The 19505-nt window shown below is 26.4% G+C and overlaps 1 protein-coding gene across 2 annotated transcripts in view; it reads left to right on the top strand.

Annotated features, from left to right (window-relative positions):
- Positions 1-19505, top strand: part of LOC129988007 (tyrosine-protein phosphatase non-receptor type 13-like) — a 140959-nt gene that overhangs the window by 108866 nt on the left and 12588 nt on the right. For both annotated transcript variants that reach the window (XM_056096075.1, XM_056096076.1), the window contains exons 20-27: positions 6139-6342; positions 7619-7785; positions 9354-9435; positions 10837-11204; positions 13876-13984; positions 16285-16995; positions 17092-17184; positions 18733-18947. In XM_056096075.1, coding sequence (XP_055952050.1) covers positions 6139-6342; positions 7619-7785; positions 9354-9435; positions 10837-11204; positions 13876-13984; positions 16285-16995; positions 17092-17184; positions 18733-18947 — 1949 coding nt within the window. The remainder of the gene's footprint in view (positions 1-6138; positions 6343-7618; positions 7786-9353; positions 9436-10836; positions 11205-13875; positions 13985-16284; positions 16996-17091; positions 17185-18732; positions 18948-19505) is intronic.

Raw genomic sequence — 19505 nt, 5'->3', positions numbered from 1 at the left:
CTTACTGTCTGACAGCTTCTGAGACAAAACACAATTCTTTTTTGCTGCACGTTGAAGGAAGTGGGCCATCAGATCCGTTCCCGATTTAAACACTTATCCGCTTTTGTCAGTCGTCTCGCTCAAGAGCAGGTGGTGGGAAGAGAAAAGACTTGGAAAGGGCCCGTTTTGATTATAAGCTGCCGGTTTCCTGCCCATTTCCTGCCCACCATTTAATCCAGTGTTTCAATTGCTTTTAATGATAGGAATTCGAATTTAATATATTAGGTTGCTGCGGCATTAAACATTTCAATCCATTTAATCTGTGTTTTCTTTTCCATGAAATGTTGTAATATCTTCCTTCCTTCTTGATTCATTACTCCCATATTTTTAAATTGCTTTTCTTGTTGTGTATTTTTTTATAAGTAGGCTGTTTCGCTTTATACCACAAAATAATAATGATTCTGTTCGTAGCTATAATGATGTAAATTATTTAAGGTATCCAGCCAGGTTAAAAACATGAATTTGGATAAAAATTTGCTTTTTGAAATTTTAAAAAATAGGTACGTTTATGTTTCCGGTGATATCTTTATTTTGTCTCTATGTCAATTAGAAGCCGAATTATTACAAATTATTGACATGTAAGTTCTGCTTATTTATAAGCATTTAAAAACTTCAAATACATTTTCTGACGAACGAGTTTTTTTTATAATTCTATTGTAGGAGATATCTTAATGAAATTTATAAGTACTCGTTAAGTTATGCAGAATGTAGTGAACTATCGATCTGATGTTGTATTCTCTCTAAGTAGATTTATGATTGTTTAATGTAAATATTGTTGAAAAAATTCCAAAATTTCATACATAATTTGATATATTTCAAACGAAAAGTTTTTTTTTTTGAATATCATTCTTAGATAATAGATAGTTACACTCTAAGATATCTTACACATGTAATGTTACAAAGAACAATGAAAAACTACGTTATTTTTTTTCTCTAGAACAATCCTAGTTTTTTTTTTTTAATAAATGCTAAAATTTACATCAAAATATGCTTTTTCTACAAAAAGTACATATATATTTAGATAATTTCACTTTTTTTCATCATTTCCTTATATTAATAAAGAAAACATATAAACATTAATAGATTTGTTTGTTTGTTTTTAATCGCTTCCTAACCTAGCCAGGTACCTTAAAACGTTTATTCTCTCTAATATATGCTTTAATGTGTTTTGAAATATCTTAAAAGGGGCAATACAGTCTTAATCTCTTCACATATATCATGTCTGACTCGTGTATGAATTTAAAAAATATATATACTGTCATACCTTGCTTAATGGGCACCTCCATTAAGAATGAATCATAATGGGTGAGCGACGCAAAATTTTAAAAAAATGTCTTAACTAGTTATGTTTCTCAGAACGAGTGACGAGGAGATATCGTGATGTCATATGCAGGATTGGCCTGTTTCTCGGGTATCAATCTGTTTGAGCGCATGTTCGAAGATGATCTATATTTCTACATAGAAGAAGCTTTCGCTGGATAGCGTTGTCGAACGACACTCCTAGGTTTTAGATCTAGTGCCTGTGAAGCCTTAATCGGCGAAATTGTGTCTCTGATCAAGATTATGGTGGCAGATCTGTATAATAACGACATCGATTAGCTGTTTTAAGCACGGGTCAGAACTATCGAAGAGCTCATGGAGTTGCTATTTGTGTTACAGCAAAAAGGTGTGAATGGGATTTGAGCAGGAGAGCTGGAATTAATATGTTCAACAGAACAACAATGAGAGAAATGCTGAAAGTATGAGGAATTATTGCATCGTACATTGAGAAACATTGAGTAGCCTTTTCGGAATAAAACTCATTGTCCTATTTTACATGGATTCCTGTGGAAAAAATAGTTTCTTAAAGAGTGCCTCTCATTACGAGTAAGATTTGGGAACGGATTATACTCATTAAAGCGAGGTTCCACTGTGTGTGTGTGTTGTTTAGTCAAATCTCAGATATTGTTTCCGTAAGCTAAAATCATTATTCAGAATATTAATCTATTAGACATTTTTTTTTCCTCCAAATAATTTTAATCTTAAAAAAAGACTGCTCGCATACGTATTAACAACTTTAAGGAGATCAATTTTCTTTCTTCAATTATACATAATAGCTTATTAAATAATAGACTTAGAATTGCATCCATTTCTAAACTGCTTAAGAAATTATAAGAGTGTTTTTGACTCGATTCTCTCCTTAATTTTATAGAAAGAAATTTTAAATTAACACTTTTGATTGAATGTATATAACCATGTTCTTCAAAAAAATATTTAAAATAAAAGAATTTTGTACCGAATCTTTAAAAATTTTAGAATTATTCAATAAAAACAGTTTTACATTATCTTGATTACAAAATATTCACTCAGTTATTACACTGAATATCAAAATATGCTGCTGTCATTCTCTCAGTGAGAGGCATAATTGGTTTCAAATGTTTAATCAGATAAATTTATGGTTCATGTGCAATCATGTCTTAATGTGTTTTTAAATATGTATCGATTTTTAATGTTATATAAATGCTGTATTCTACATTTCTTTATCTTTAAAAAATGCATATTTCGAAATTGAATTTTTATAATTCTGAATTGATTTTCCTTTAAATAGTCGATGATTTTAAAGGAAGTGATATTATTGTGGAAATATGAATAATTTTTCTTCTAAAGCTATATCGTATGGAAAATTATTAAAAGTTACTCCATTGATGCATAAAAATAATCAATTAAGGAACTATTCGTCCCATCTTCCTCTCTGCCATGCTTTCTAATGTGCTGTAATGGATAGTTAATCATCATACTAATCATTGAACTGAAAAATTCCACATATTAAGGGTGAATGTTCCAGTAACTGGCGATGCATAATGAGCAAGTTCCTTTATTTTTATTTGCGCAGTAAAGTCGAGATAAGACTGTTCACATGTATATTATGATAAGAAGTAAAATACACATATAAATACACAGATAAGAAGTAAAAACACCTCCCATACACACATACGAAAAAAAAAAAAATGGAGTTCGAGTTCTAGGTAGGAAACTGTGGTACATAAAATATAATAAAATCTAGTTTGTTACATCAACTACTGTCGCATTCATTTTTTGCGACAGTAGTTGATATAACATTAATAGAATACTTTGTTTATTATTTAGCCTCTTGCCAATAATCACATATTAAATGTAAGAATTACAAGAGTCATTGCATGTTATTAATAAATATTTTTTGTAATATGACCACAACATTAAATATGAAACCATTATTTCTTTCAAAAAAATCGGGATTAATTGTGGTCCGAATTTTTGATATATAAAATAAACACTTATTTTTCTCACATTTTAATTTAGAACAAATATGTTATTCAGATATATAATTGTATAACGTAAATGCATTATGAAATTCATGTGAGAAAACGGATTTATTGTTTTTTTATATATATTTATTATTTCCATTCATTTATTTACTAACAATCATTATCTCTCGGCAAATAAGATTTTATTCGTTAATATTTTAAAGATAATTTGTTAAATAGTTGAATAAATCGCTAAAATTATTTAAATTCCAATAAATCATTCTCTTTCTGCTAATAATTCCTTGCCACCACCGCATTTTATGTACTTCGATTTTTGAATCTATTACTTGAAGGGCTGAACAAAAATCCTCTGACGAAGTCAAAAAATCTTAACGATTCCAAGTTTTTTTTTTTTTTTTTTAATTTTCAGCAAAAAAAGAAAAAAAGTGCAGCAATTTTAAGAACGGAATCTCCTTTTCCTTTCAAAAAATGGTTGCCAAATTATTATATTTTCGAGTGTTATGAAAGCAAAAAGAAATAATAACTGTGAAATGATGTTACGAAATAAAATCATTTTTATACATATTTTTTTCTTGTTTACTCCTAAAATCGTTTGCAAAAATGTGTTTATTTATATTTATATCGCATTAATATTCCGATTTAGTGAAAATTATATTTTGTTTGACATTAGTTTTTATGAATTTCGATACAAAGTTTCCGTCATCTCTGATATATGTATATAAAATCTTTTTATTAATCAGATACATATTTGTTAGTGTTGTGTGTCCTGTGGAATGTAAAAAGGTCAAATAAAATAGAATAAAATAAGCATCCAATTAGCACTGACGTCTGAAACTCCATCATTCTTCTGGATTTCGTTTTAGAAAAATGACCACTAGTTATCTTTGATCTTGACAATGTTGAGATGAAATGTAGCTATTGAAAAACTAATTTTGTATTCAAAGAGCTTGCTCTGTATTTGCATATTAAACACTTAGCTGTCATTGATATGTCTTTCTAATATCTCTGCTGTGATTGTACGTAAGGTCATAATTAATTCGTTTTATTTATCGATTTTCTTGAAGAAGATTACGGAATATACTGAATATTGACCAATTAACTTCATCATTTTTGTTTTAATGAAAGATTGATTGCCAATTATTATAGCTTTTAGCTTGTAAATTCGATTAATGATTGCAGCTGTAATTACGTCAGCTTTATTATGACGAAGAATAATACTTATGAATCTATGATATCGCTTAAATGAAATCTTACTTGATTTAATCAACGAAAAGAAAACGGAGAGAAAAAAAACTTATTATTTTTGTATCACGTGTATAAAACAAAGGAAGCTATTCAGAATAAAATTTTTGCTCAATGCGAACGCGAATGAAAAAAAAAAAAAGAAACAGGTTACAACTTATTGAAGTACAATGATTATACAGATTTTGTAAGTATTATTAGGAAAAAAAAACTAATCATGGCGGATAAAATTACAGAAAATGAAGTAATTGAGATATTGAAGGGACCGCATTTCTTGCGAAATTGTGTCCTTCATAACCTTGGCCTGTTGATCTCTAAGGCGCCATGCTTTGGCGATTTTTGCCCAATGTCATGGTGATTGTCCGCTGTTCTGCTTGCATGGTTTCGTTTCGCTCTCGAAGTGAAAGTTGTGCGTGCAGGAATTGAAGTATTTTGATGTGTGTTTTGAGTTGGAAATTTTTGCGATTTCTCATCGTTTAATTTTTTTAACCGGCCGCGGTTTGTTTATTTATTTGGCAGGTAAATATAGAGGTTATTTTTGACTTGTGTTGTGAAATGTTTATTATTTAGTTTTTTTTTAATGTAATTTGTTGTATTTTAATTTTATTAGAGTGAATCATTTAAAAATTATCTGAAATTAGTATTCGAGGGGCGTTTCTTGGATGTTTTTTATCGACTCTTCATTTCAAAGACATTTTCATATTTTAGCAAATGAGAATTGTGATTTCTTAGATGTGTTTTCTTGATACGTATACGCACTGATATTATTATATTTTATTTAGTATGCAATTAGAATTGGATTAAATAAATGATGCTAAAAAAAGACAAAATTGATTTTAAACATTGATTTTTAATAATGTATTCCGATCTTTAAATTATCGACGTAAAAAGTTATTTAAAGCATTTTCCATCTATATAAGTATTAAAATTTTACTACTTTCAAAAAAACGTTAGTTGTGCCTCTTTTATATTATTTCATATTAATTTTTTTCTCGTAAATATGGTAAATGCTATCTATTTGTTCATCTTCGCTGTTAAATATTATAATGTTGTTCTTTTTGTTGTTAAATTGATCCAAGTGCATTTGGAAGCTTTAATTTTGTTAAAGTACCCGAATTTAATTTTTTCAACATTATAGTTCTTACAGCTGAATTATCTGTAAAAGGCAAATAAGAAAAAAGATATTTTTTTTACAATCTCAAGAAAAAAAATTGTTCCTTGAATTATTTAAGTATTTAGATGTACACATTGATTTGTTGTGACAATATAGTAATAATTCTATTCACTGATTTAGCATTCATTCCAAAGTCACAGTGGATACTATCTTCTATTTTTTTATGAATAAATTTCATTTCATTACATAACAGTTGACATATCAGTATGTTGTACAAAGCAAAGCTAATGTGTGTATTAAGTTATAAATAATGTTTTGCTCTACCCAAAGAAACTTATTTTAAACATTTCTTTCTCATTTGTCTTCTCAGATGTTATTAATATGTTTTCAAAATTTATTTTAATGCTTGTTATTAATTCCAGAGTATAATTCTAAATCCAAATATTTCTTAATTATTAGAGCCTTCTCGAGTTCCAAGTACAATTCCCAGGGCTTCATGTGGAAAACGGAGCATGAAATTTGTGAAACTTCACAAAGACCCTAAACTTGGATTTGGTATGGTTATAACTTGTGGCAATACTTATGATACAATTTTACATGGGGCATTTGTAGAATCAGTCCATAATGGAAGTCCTGCAGATATAGATGGTAATATTAGCCCAGGTATGTATTGAAATATTGTTCTTTTAACTTAGGCTAAATTTTAATGTGCAATTGTGAACATTTCTTTATAATATCTATGAAAATCTATTGTTAATGAGAAGGTATTATTTTAGAGTTAAATAATTATTAAATATTTAGCTGATTACATTAGTTATATTTCTACCATATCTGTCATTACCATTAGTTACATACTGTTTACTTTTATATTTTCAAAAATATTTAAGAGCATAATGTTAAAGTAACATTTTTTTTAAATCTGTTTTTTTTTTTAAATATGCAATATATTACATTTTAAATTTTCCATAAGCCTTTATGAAACTTATTTTTGAAATACAAAATTCAGTAATGATTTAGCTTATTCTAAAGCATATGGTAGATTAAATGCTTAGATAGCATTCAAAACCCATCTATAAAATTAAGATGAATAATATATTTTTATGTTCCATTGATAGCAGATTATTTATCTGAAAGAAAAGTCATTATTGGGGGGGGAAACTATTGCAATATATGTAAGCTATAATTGTTGCAAAAACGTGGTGACAATGCCCTTTTCTTTTAATATTTGCCCATAATTTAAAATTTATTTTGATTAATATAGATAACTTGTAGGGCATAAACATAGCCACAAAGAAGGCAATCAGTGACCCCCCCCCCCCCCCAAAAAAAAAATGTTACAAAAGACTGTTAGTATAAAAAATAACATTCTGCTCTTAAAAGTAGATATATACATTTCCATTACAAACATATTAATTTAAACTTTTTATTTCTAGTTTATTCATATCTGATATTTTAATTAGCTATGAAATAATATTTAATAAATATGAAATATTTGTCATTAATTACAAATTGTCATTATTTCCTCATTTAGAAATTTTCCTTTGGCCTAAACATTTATTGCGATAGGTGTAGAAAGAATTTTGATATTAAATTTGGTCTAAATTTTTTAAAAAGAAATCTGTTAATGACTGTTCTAATATGTATTTTCATTGTTACACAAATGAAATATATATATTAGCACTTTTATTGAAATTGTTAAAAATATGTTAGAGTATTCAGATGCAAAAAAACTCATATTAAAACATGTATTTTTATTCTTTTTAAATTTAAATATTACAAAAGATAAAATGCAGTTTAAAAAATGAAATGTTATTTATTTGTAAATCTCATGGCTCCATATAAAATTATGATTGTTTGTATCCAAATAAACTTTAAATATATTATTTTTACTGTTTAAAATGATGCAGTTTTGTTAAATATCTTTTAATTTTTCTTGCAGGTGATCAGATAATGTCTGTTAATGGTATTGATGTACAAAATGATCATTTCTTAACAGTTGTAGACCTTTTGCAAGGTACATCCGGTGTTGTTGATCTTGTTATTGCCAAAGGGAATAATAAAATTTCAACCGATTTTTCTCAACTTGTTAAAAAAGAAATAGCTGAGGTAATTATTCCATCCTGTTGTTATTTATTCTACACTTCTACATACAGTTTCTTTTACTTTTTCTGTACTTTACTCTCTCTATACTTTTATTTGTGAAAAACAAATTTATTTTCTAAGTTTGATATTTTAAATTATTTTATGTTAAGGGAGAAACTGGCTTTTTTCATTTTTCCTACAAATTGTTTAAAATAACTACCTGTTTTATGAATCCTGAACTCAAGTAAAGTTAGTTGCAAGAATAATGATTTTTTTTTTTTTTTTTTTTTTTTTCATGAATTAATGTTTTTGCTCTTTATTTTCGTATTTAAAATGCTAACTGCCAGCTCAAATAAAAATGTTTTTCTGTGTGTCCTTGGTATTTGTATTTTATTCTTGAAATAACATAAAAATACATATGCTTTGGGTGCTGTAAAAATATAGTTTGAATTAAGTACAACAATCTTGAATTTCAATTCCTTATCTAAGATTGAAAATTGTCTGATTTTTCTGAAATTTACATACAATAACTTTATATTTATTTATTTTTTTTTCATGAATTAATGTTTTTGCTCTTTATTTTCGTATTTAAAATGCTAACTGCCAGCTCAAATAAAAGTGTTTTTCTGTGTGTCCTTGGTATTTGTATTTTATTCTTGAAATAACATAAAAATACATATGCTTTGGGTGCTGTAAAAATATAGTTTGAATTAAGTACAACAATCTTGAATTTCAATTCCTTATCTAAGATTGAAAATTGTCTGATTTTTCTGAAATTTACATACAATAACTTTATATTTAAAGAAAAACTTTTAATTCAGGTAAACTTCTGGTGAAATCTTTTTAACTCCAAATTTTGGCTTATCTCCATATTGTAGACCTCCCTAAGTTCAAAAAACATATTTTTGGAAAATGTCTTCTGTCTGTCTGTGACAAAGATAACTCAAAAATGCTTTAAGCTAGATGGTCGAAAATTTATATGCAGTCTTTACACCAAATTTTCAGATTTTTATCAAATTTTGTCTAAAATCTGATAAGAGGAAGGCTGACTGTCTGTTCGGCTGTGCGAAATAAATTAACATATCTACAAAACGAAGAGAGCTAGATGGATAAAATTTGCCACACAGATTTAACATCTGTAATGTAGCCACCTATCAAATTTTGACGCAAATATAAAATTTGGTATAAAAGATTTTGACTACAATTATAGTTCTGTGTCCAATTTTGTTTGTCATTTGGGAAAAATGTATAATATACAAATTCGATTTTTGGATACTATTACCCACAGACCAGGGATCACTCTCCAAGGATCACATGAGAAATTTAGTAAAAATTCTGAATTCATACCAAAAATTAATATTTTCTAACTATTGTAGAAAATTTTTTCAACCTTAAATGGTGTTTTTTTTTACCTTGAATTGGGTATGATGGTTGTGTTTGAAAAATAGAATTTAAGCAACTCTGGTTTAAAAGACATTTTTTTGTTATAATTAAATGATAAATTAAAAATCAAGTATAATATATAATGTGTTTGTGATATCTGTTAATATTATTGGCTCTCAATTTTTTTCATAAATTTCCTAAACTTTTAGAAACCATTTACTCAGACCAAAACTTGGATTGTTGGGAATGAAACAACAAAGAATACAATGCCATCACTTGAGAAACTTGAAGGTATGAAATATTTCCAATATGTTTTACAAATAAATTTAATATTAAAGATATTTATTTTTTTACATTACACCACTCAAATTTTTTTTAAATATATCTCTTCCTGCAAGTTACTTTGAATTAAAATGAATGAATGTATTAGTGTATTATTTTCATTTATAATACATTTTTATTTTATATTATAAATGAGCCATATTGTGATAAATATATGAAGAACATACTTTTTTAGGCATCTTATTAAATATGCTTTTTATCATTTATCTTCCTATATAAGGAATGAAAAAATATTTTAAACAATTATTGATTTCTGTATTTATTTTATTCATTATTTCTACACCAGTTTGTTTATCTAATAATTTGCGAAGTATATTTTCATTTTTTTTTCCCGTCACAACTGCTTTACTGATCATATTAACAGAATTTTTCTGTTTCAATCAGCTTTAAAAATTGTTTATTAAGTTATTTCCTTTAATCCCTGAAAAACATTAATTAAATTCTGGATAAGGTAATATAAATGCTACATTCTATTGCCTTATCTAGAAGCATATGTAATTCGTATTAAGGGTGGGGAGAATCCACTTCAACTATAGTTATTGTTAAATTATATATCTATTTTTAAAGTTATATCTAATTAGAAGCAAAGGTAAAAAAATAAAAATGCCCTTGTTTAGGTTTTAAAAGGTGTAAATTTGAAGCCAAAGCTAGGTAATATTTCAGTCACATTATAAAACATCCGCAAAACTTTTCAAATAAAACAAAAATATAAAACTTTTAAGTGTTATAGCTGAAAGGCTTTAAAAAGATTATTAATTATCCATCTTTCAATGATCAGAAAGAAGCTTTGGAATACTGTATATTATCAATGTTAAATTTAACTTGCTAGATGTAGCTACTTGGCGATAACTTTTTTGACTGGTTTCATTGTTATATATATACATATAATAAGGTTATTTGCATATCTCAAAGATGGTTCTAGTTGCTTATGCAGAAAGCAACATAGTACTAGTAGACGATGAAGTACAAGTCTTTGCATATTTGAACAAACAATACATTTCATTCCATGAAATAATAAAATTATTGTTTAGAAGTAAATTCTATCAGTTACTTTTAAAATACATTTATTACATTATTTAATTTATTTTTAATGATACTTATAGATTTCAATGTTATTAGACGATGGATTTAATATAAAATATCTTGAATTACTGATCATGAAAAGTTTGGAATTTTTCCTGTTCTTACTTTTGACAAGGTTAAAACTGTCCTTATATTATGGTTTTATAATTTATTTTGTTGATTACAGTATTTAATAGGAAATTATAAAAATCCATATTTGTGAAAGTGCCTTGTTAATGTTGAAAAAGCTAAATCTTCATATTTTTAAACTATAATTTATCTTTTTAGTAAAATCATATGAGAATGGTGTTCCAGTTCCAAGGCCTAGAAAGAAGTGGATTGAACAAGAAAAATCCTTGTCATTCGATGGTCCTGATCTGACTTTAAACCATTCTTCAAATCTTAATCCTGAGAAAAAATGGAATAAAGTAGCTGACAATAATAATATTTCTGGAGACAATATACCTGATATTATTGCATCCCAAATAAAGAATTTGGGTTCATCTGATCTTGTGTGCAAAAATGACGCAAACTCAGATGAATGCGATGCTTTTCTTCCCTTAAATAGAAATGTGGATGAAAACTTCCTTTTGCCTGGAGAAATATTTCATGTTGTTCTAGATAAGAAAGGTGGTTCCTTAGGATTAAATATTTATGTGAGTATATGTTTGATATTTTTCTCTCCCATTTCACCTTATGTTTCTCTTGATAGCTGTACAAAAGCTGAAATTCATGCCATAATTGCCAAATACTGCAACCATTTATGTTAAAGCAAGTTTTTTTTGTTGTTGTTGTTGGTTTTGCTATGTAAGCCTGCTTTGCTTAATGTCTGCGCACATAGTATTAGTGTATGTTGCACATAGTATTAGTATCTATTTAACAAAATTTTATCATTACTCACACTTTATTTTATTTATTTAATCAAAATTAAGTTACAAAAATGAGGGTGGAAAAAACTGTGTTTCTACTTTGTACAAATAAATATAAAGAACACATATCTCAAAAATGCTCTTACTGTGTAGATTTTGAAACACATTATTAAAATTTAAGTCCTTTTTATATTGTCACAAACACTGTTATTTCTACATATGATATTTTTAACTATCTCTTCATTAATCACTTTATTGTTATTACTTTTCATAACACATTGCAATGTGTCATTTCATTGGATATTTGGCAATCATAATGCCTTCTAGAACTCTGTATTATCTATAATAGAGTAAGGGGGCATGATGCCATGCTATTCAATTTCCTAAGTTTTGTTGAAACTGATAAATAAGATGTAAAAAAAGTGAAAAAAACTTGGTTAAACAGAAATTAACTTTATTAATCTGTGCAATATCTCATAAATGTTATTCAAAATCAAATTCTGCAAAGAAAAAAATTATCTAAAACTTCAGAAAGTAAAAGTTCATTGAATAAAGATTCTACTGTATTTTGATGACTGGTTATTAAACTGTGTAAATGTGAAAAGGCAACAAACACCCTATCAAGCAGGTGTCCAAAAGACTCCTAAATATCACTGCCAAATCCTTCCTCCCTTCCATTAAGTGTGATTGATTGAATGCTCGTGGCACCTGCTTTGTTCATTAGAGACAGATGGATTTAGCGGGACAAGCAGATTTTCTAAGAATACTCAAAGGATACCCCAATATACATTTGCTTAATAGCTATAAGCTAAGCAGACCTCTTTTGCATAATAACTCTTAAGAACATTGGCTCTCAATGTGGTTTTTGAGTGAGAGAAAGGATTTTTCTTATTCTTAAAAGAGAAATTCCAGTATTCTGAGATACCTGAACTGAAATAATAATAATAATAGAGAACTTATAACCATCATCGTTTATATGTCATAATAGTAAGGGGGAGGAATATGGTTATGTTATTACTTTTTACATAAAGATTTAATAAAAGACACCAGGTGTTAATGAGCATTATAAAACACAGTGGAACTTGGTTAATTCAAAGCTGATAAAATTGTTATAAAAATCTGATTTAAAAATTTATATTAAAAAATCTGATTTAAAAATTTATATTAAAAAATCTGGATGCAAAAATATATATGACTTGAAAAAATCTTGCTAAAAATGGAAATGAAAACTTTTTAATATTTAAATATTTCATCAAACAATCATAATAAATAAATTTTAAAAATTTATGTATGAAATTATAATTTAATTACTTTGATATGAATAAATTATATACTTTGATTACAACTATTGAAAAAAAAAACACCTTTAAAATAAAAAGTACAATTCCCATTTAACGTCATGTCTGTTTTTATAAAAGTAAATAAATTTTAGTTGCTTTTTTTTATTGTATGCATAGACCTATAAAAGAAAACAAACTTGATGGATACAAGATACAGATAAATTTAACTAACAAAAAACAAATTATAATTCTTAAAAATTACATTAAATATATTTTTAAGGAGGAGGGAATCTTGGTAATATTACTGTTCAAACTTTAAAAATTTTGCTATTGAAAAATTATGAAATTTGAAATATAAAGATATCTTTACATCAAAGAATGTATTATTGTAAAAAGAAAATAGAATTCTCTTCTGTGTCCTTGTCATAATTGTTATTCTAATTGACTCAAATTAAGCAACAATATCATTGAATGAAATAACTAGATATTTCATTTTTCACATTGCATTTGAATATAAGCACAAGTCTAGGTTTGTTAAATTATTCTTCATTCTGTAGATTCAATTAAATTTAATTACCTGTATGAATTAAAAATTATATTAGTTTTTAAGAATCTTGTGTAAAGAAATATCAAAAAATGAAATCTTCAAATTGATTTCCTATAAACATTTTTAAAAAAATTATTTAAATTCAATTTTTTTATAACATTAGCTGTCAATCAACGAGTAAAATATATTAAGAAACTAACAAATTTTATGAAAAAATATATATAATTGCTTATAGCCATTGAAATTTAGTTAATAAAACATAATATTGTTTTCTGATTATTATTTGCCATTCTTATTAATTTTTCAAATGTTTTTGTAGTTTCAATTGACATTTTGGAATTAGTGAAATTTTGTTTGTCTAAATATTTTTCTTTTTAAATAATTTCCTTAATGCATTATTCTATTAAATTCATATATTTTTGGTTGTTACTAATGAAACTTTTATATTTATTTGATTATTCCATTTTAATTAAAATTTTGTTAATAAGAAATTAAAAAAAGTTTTTGCAATTTATCACTAAATTAAATTATGATAAAATTTGAATTTGAGAATATCTTATTCAGTTCATTCTTTTAATTGGAAAATACTAATGCTTGGTAAAGATTAATTTAAATTTATTTTGCATTTTAGCAAGGAACTGAATCTAATGGTACAGAACAAACAACACCAGAATGGCATATCTATATTCATTCTGTTGTTCCAAATGGTGCAGCTGATTTAGATGGAAGAATAAAACCAGGTAATTTACAGGACAATTTATTTTTCAAAATATGCCTGGTTCTAAATTTGTTCTATATTATCAACATTTGCAGTATGCCAAAGTAAAATTCTGCTATTTTCATTTTAGTCATAAATTTGAATTTAAGCAATTTCTTTTTACTTAAATATTTTATGCATGACTTGGGCCAGCTTTTTTGCCTATCATTTAAAATTATTTTTAAATTTATGTTTGTAAAGTTTTGAATAATGAAGTACCAGATGATTTGTTCATGTTGTTTTTCAATAATTTTTATATGTATTTAAATAAATAAATGTAACAGTATTTTTTGTTGAATTAAAAAAATTTTGAAGTTTCTAAGACTAACAATTTATTATCTTTGTCAAATTTTGTATTCATTTAAGAAGCAACCAAGTATTTGAATAATGTAGTGTAACCAAAATCCCCTCCCACTTCCTTCCATTTATGTTAAACACAAAAGCTGAATTATTCTTATATATATATATATATAATATATTTGGAATTTGATGAATATAAAATAGTACGATTAATTTGTACAAAAAGTATAATTTATCTATTTTAAAAGGTATAAGTTTTTAATCAGAATGACTGTTTGGAGGTTTAATTTTTATAAATAAAATCATGCTTGTGCACTAAATAAAAGGCAAAATTTAAATTCCTTTATTTCAGTAAAAAAAAAAAAATTCCAATAAATACTGAAAAATTGCAGTAAGATGTAACACAGTCACTAAAGTATTTCCACTTGTTTCCGATTTTTGTGTTTAATTATGAGGTTAGACTGATTTTTAAAACTATATAAGTATTAATTTAATATTTTTTGTAACTTTTTAGTTTTATTATTGCTCTTTGAAAACCTTCTATATAATTTAAATTTGGAATCTTTAGAATTAAAAAAATAAACTGTTGAATTTGTAAAGGATACTTTGTAATCATGCATTTTATTTCAGAAATTAGTCCTTTTGTGGGATCAGTTATATTTACGTATTTTTGGGGCATAAAATTAAATACTGTACTCCTTGTGGCAAAATTGGCATATAAACAGATATGAAAATATATTTCAGACATCTATTTAAATTCAATTTTTCTAAACTGAAATAGTTTGTTTTAACAAGTTAATACTTATTATAATGAATAGGCATCTTAAGAATTGTTAATTATGATAATCTGTCTTATTAATTGCTTTTCTCATTAATTTCTGTAATCGTCAGTTTTTTTTAAAACATATCATGGTAAGTTGTTTATTGTCAGCTACAAAAACCTCAACTCTCATTTTGTTTTAATCAGATGTTTTAAAGATGCTACAACTGTAATGAATGATCTCCTATTTTGAAAATTTGTTTTCTAAATAATTCTAGTGTTTTATGAACATCCAAAACAATTTTTTAAAAATGGCATTCTTCATAATTCTTATTTGAGTATTTTATGGATTATTATTAAATAAATAAGATCCACCTTTTTTCACATATCTTTTTAATGTTTTTGTACATTTATATTGTTTGGTGAATTCAATACTTCAGATACATTTTTGTTTGATTTACATTACAATAATGTAGCACAAAGTATCCCCATACATAACATACCAAGTAGAAACAGCTTCTTTTTCCTTTAAAATAAAATACTGACTTTGTTGAATGTTTGATTCTGAGGTATATTAATTGGCATTATTAAGTGGTAACTTATGAAGATGTCTATAGAATTGCATTATCAAAGTAGTTTTATTTTAAGATAGAGATTTTTGTTTTGCTTTTCTTAGTTTTTAAAAGTTTCCACATAATCCAAATATATTATTTAGAATAATATTTATTTGCTTCTAAAAAGCGATTCCTTAACTAGAAGTTTAGAAATAGTTAATTTATTATGTTATATTCCATTGATAAAATCTACATGGAACCAGAAAATACATTCATAAAACCTCATCATTCCAAACTCAGAAATTGAAAATAAGAAAAGAAAGAAGAGAATAAAAAATTTCCACTTATCCTCAAACTGAAAAATTTCATTTTGATATATGTATTCATTTTCCATTTACAAAATAGTGGCTTTTGCATTTATATGCCTATGGGTTTTGTTTATTATGCATCTGGTAGAATAACTAAAGTAATTTATATACTTCTCGTTGAATGAGAAGATTAAAAAAAATTTCCTTGCTCTATTTATGCCCATTAAAATCTGGGGAAATGTTGTCATGCGAATGGATTTAAACTATGATTCAGTTTATTAGAAAAGAAAATCTAAACTTGATTAAGAAATTTTTTCAATAATTGCTTATATTTTCTCATTCTACATGCTTTTTTTTATAGGTGATAAACTTCTTGAGGTGGATGGAGAACCTTTGGAAAATCTGTCCTATCAGGAAGTTGTCACAAAGCTCCGAGAAACCCAACAAGTAGCACATCTGGTGTTGGAGAAAGGGAACCTAATTGAAACAACGCTAGCAGAAAGTGAAATAATACCAAAGAAAAATAATCAGTATTCTAAAGACAATTACCTATCAAATGCAGCTAAAAAGGATTCCAAAAGTCCAATTGGGCAGAACTGTGCTTTCAAGTATTCTGATTACATTTTTCAAAATGAAGCTGAAATTAAGAGGAAAGAAAGTTCTGCAAGTGCAGAGGCATGCTTTGATTTGTACAAAGACAGTGATTCAAGTGACCAAGCATCCTTCTCATCTTTGCCGACTATTGCCAATGACCCAGTAACTTCTGTTTATGGTGCCAAAGATAACAATTCTAGACTTCAGATACATTACACTCCAAAGAGAAACCACAATAATTCTTCTAGTCCTTATGCCAAAGTTATGACTCCAAGCTCTGGGGTCTACCGATTTCAAAGTCCATTGACATCATATAACAGTACACCAAATTTGGCTGAAAATTCTGATGAAGATGACAGAAATGAGATGAATGGTTGTCTTTATAGAAATAGATCAACTGAATGTTTGGCTACACCCCACTTTTTGAAACCACATCAAGCTGTTTTAGATTTCTATCAGAATTATTCTTATGTTAGAGGTAAATTTATTTTTGAAATATTTTTAGATTGATTTTTCAGTATCAGCATACTTTTTAAATGGACACAATTTCATTTTTTTACTTTTCCCTCTTAAGGTTCTGCTAGTAACCTTCATCAAATCCCTACTGTGCCAATAAGAAAAAAGAAGCTGAAAAAATTAGAGGACATATATAATTATTGCAATTCAGGTAAGTTTAATATTAATTCATAATTTATATTATTTAACTTCCAGGAAATGGAAGTTTCTTTTGCAGCATTTTTGTTATGTATTGCAATACAAAATTTATTTTTGGTGAGATAGTCTAAAAATTTGAGTCCTTGATTTTTATTTCTTATGTGCAGTTCAAGACACTGTACTTAAATATTTTCTCCCATGTATATAATATGGTACAGATGTAAATTTTACTTACATATTCCACTGTATTATGTGGGATGTAATTAAGTATTTATGGTACCAAATGGCAATAAAGCATTTCAATGTTTTAAGAAAATATCAGAAGAAACTTAGTTTTAAAAGGATGTCATTTTAAGCTATTATTTTTAAAAATATGATAAATATCAATTTTCCTATGGACTATCAATAACATATGCTTTTCATTATTTATTTTGAAAAGTCATTTCTTTTTGTCATAATTTTCTATTTGTATAAAAGTTAATTCTATCTATGCTCCAGGCATCTTATCAATTGAAATGCTGACTTTATAAATCATCTTTCTGAATATTCGCTGTGATGTGTACTATAATGATTCAATCAATTACAGTAACCAACCAATAATGCATTGACATGAATGTGATACCATTTACATCATTTGGCTAAAATTGAAAATGGATTTATTCTACAAAATAGTAATAGTTCACTGAAAGATAATTTATATCTTTTGATGGAATATTCTGCCATCTGGTCCAGGCAAATTTTGAAGAAAATTATGCTTTTTTCTATGTGTAGATTAATTCACATGAAGACAGATTGAATGATTGGCATAACATTGGTTTATTAATGCATACAATTTTTGTTAGCATCAGTAGGTATATTTTATAACTTAGACTTATTTATATTTTCATAATTTAGCAATAGTTCTTCACTGTTACTTAACTACAGTGAAAAATCCAAAATTTTCATAATTAGTGCTGTTTTTGAATCATATGTATTTCTTCAGAATAATTAATAATCTAATCTTTTACAGAAAATCAAATAGAAAACTTGTAAAATGGAGGCAAATATATATGTATATACATTTGTCTTCAGTAAAAAAATTATCATGCTATTCAATCTTCCAGCATTTTTAGTTTTTTGAATTTAACTTTACATTATGGAATGTTAAAAACCAGTTTGTTGAAGATAAATTATTAATACTAATAGGAGAAAAGCTTCATAATAAATTCTTGATTGTCGTATTTCCTTTTATCCCAAATTCAATTATGTGTTTGCTAAATTTTCTTTAAATACTAATTTCCATAAATATTTAAAACAGAAATTAAATGTTTGCTAGTAAATTTAAGGTGTACTCGTATTAAATAACACAATACCAAGTGTTCTTACAAAATGTGAAGATGTTTTTTTTTATTTGTATTTTAAATTTTTGCTATAAATCTCTGTGATAAACGAAAAATTTATGCTTATAGTTTAAATGTCTTTGATTTGGAAAAATGTATGGTTTTGTATTAAAAAATATTCAAATATGGAAAAGATTAATATTAATAAATTACTGAATTATGTATAAATATTTGTTTTTCAGAAAACACATTTGAAGTAAAGGTACAAAAGAGCAGTCGTGGCTTGGGCCTCAGTATTTCAGGAGGGATAGATGCATTTGGTCGCGACTATTTCTCTCAGTTGATCCGAATACGAAAGCTTTATCCTTTACAGCCAGCTCTGGAATGTGGAAAACTGGTTTTAGGAGATGTTATATTAGAAGTAAATGGTACAAAGATGGTTGGATTAACAAATACTGTAAGTTTGAAAGGTTTGATAATTTTTAAAGAAACTTTCTACTTTCATATTCAAATGTATTTTCATGCAGTGTTATTGCATAATCTTAATTCAAGTGGTATATGTTTTATTACAATATCTTCAACTTGTAGCAGTTTTTTAAAAATTAATTAGCTAGTAGAAAATATATAATCAATATATCTGAGAGTGATATTTATGAAATAATTTAAGCATGTGCATGTTTTTATACAATAGAAAATCATTAGCATTTTGCTCATAACTTTATAAAAATTATTTGCATTTGATAGAATAAAAATGTGTTTGATCCTCTTTGCATGTTTTAATTTAAAGATTTTTATTAAGCATCAGTATAAATTATTCTTACAACAATAGTAGCTCATTATGTCTTTAATTTTTATTATTTTAACAAATTTAATAGTGTGGGAAAATAATACTCTTCATTTGTAGTTACCTCATCATTTACTTTCATTTTTGCAGAAAGACAGGTGAAAACTATTTTGCTTTTTTTAGATCCATATTAAATGAAAAAGTACATTTTAATACTTAATTATAAAAAGC

This window comes from Argiope bruennichi, chromosome 10, assembly GCF_947563725.1.
Source record: "Argiope bruennichi chromosome 10, qqArgBrue1.1, whole genome shotgun sequence".
NCBI classification, from domain to species: domain Eukaryota; kingdom Metazoa; phylum Arthropoda; class Arachnida; order Araneae; family Araneidae; genus Argiope; species Argiope bruennichi.
The sequence above is the reverse complement of the archived record's forward strand: the minus strand, read 5'-3'. Positions and strand labels throughout refer to the sequence as shown.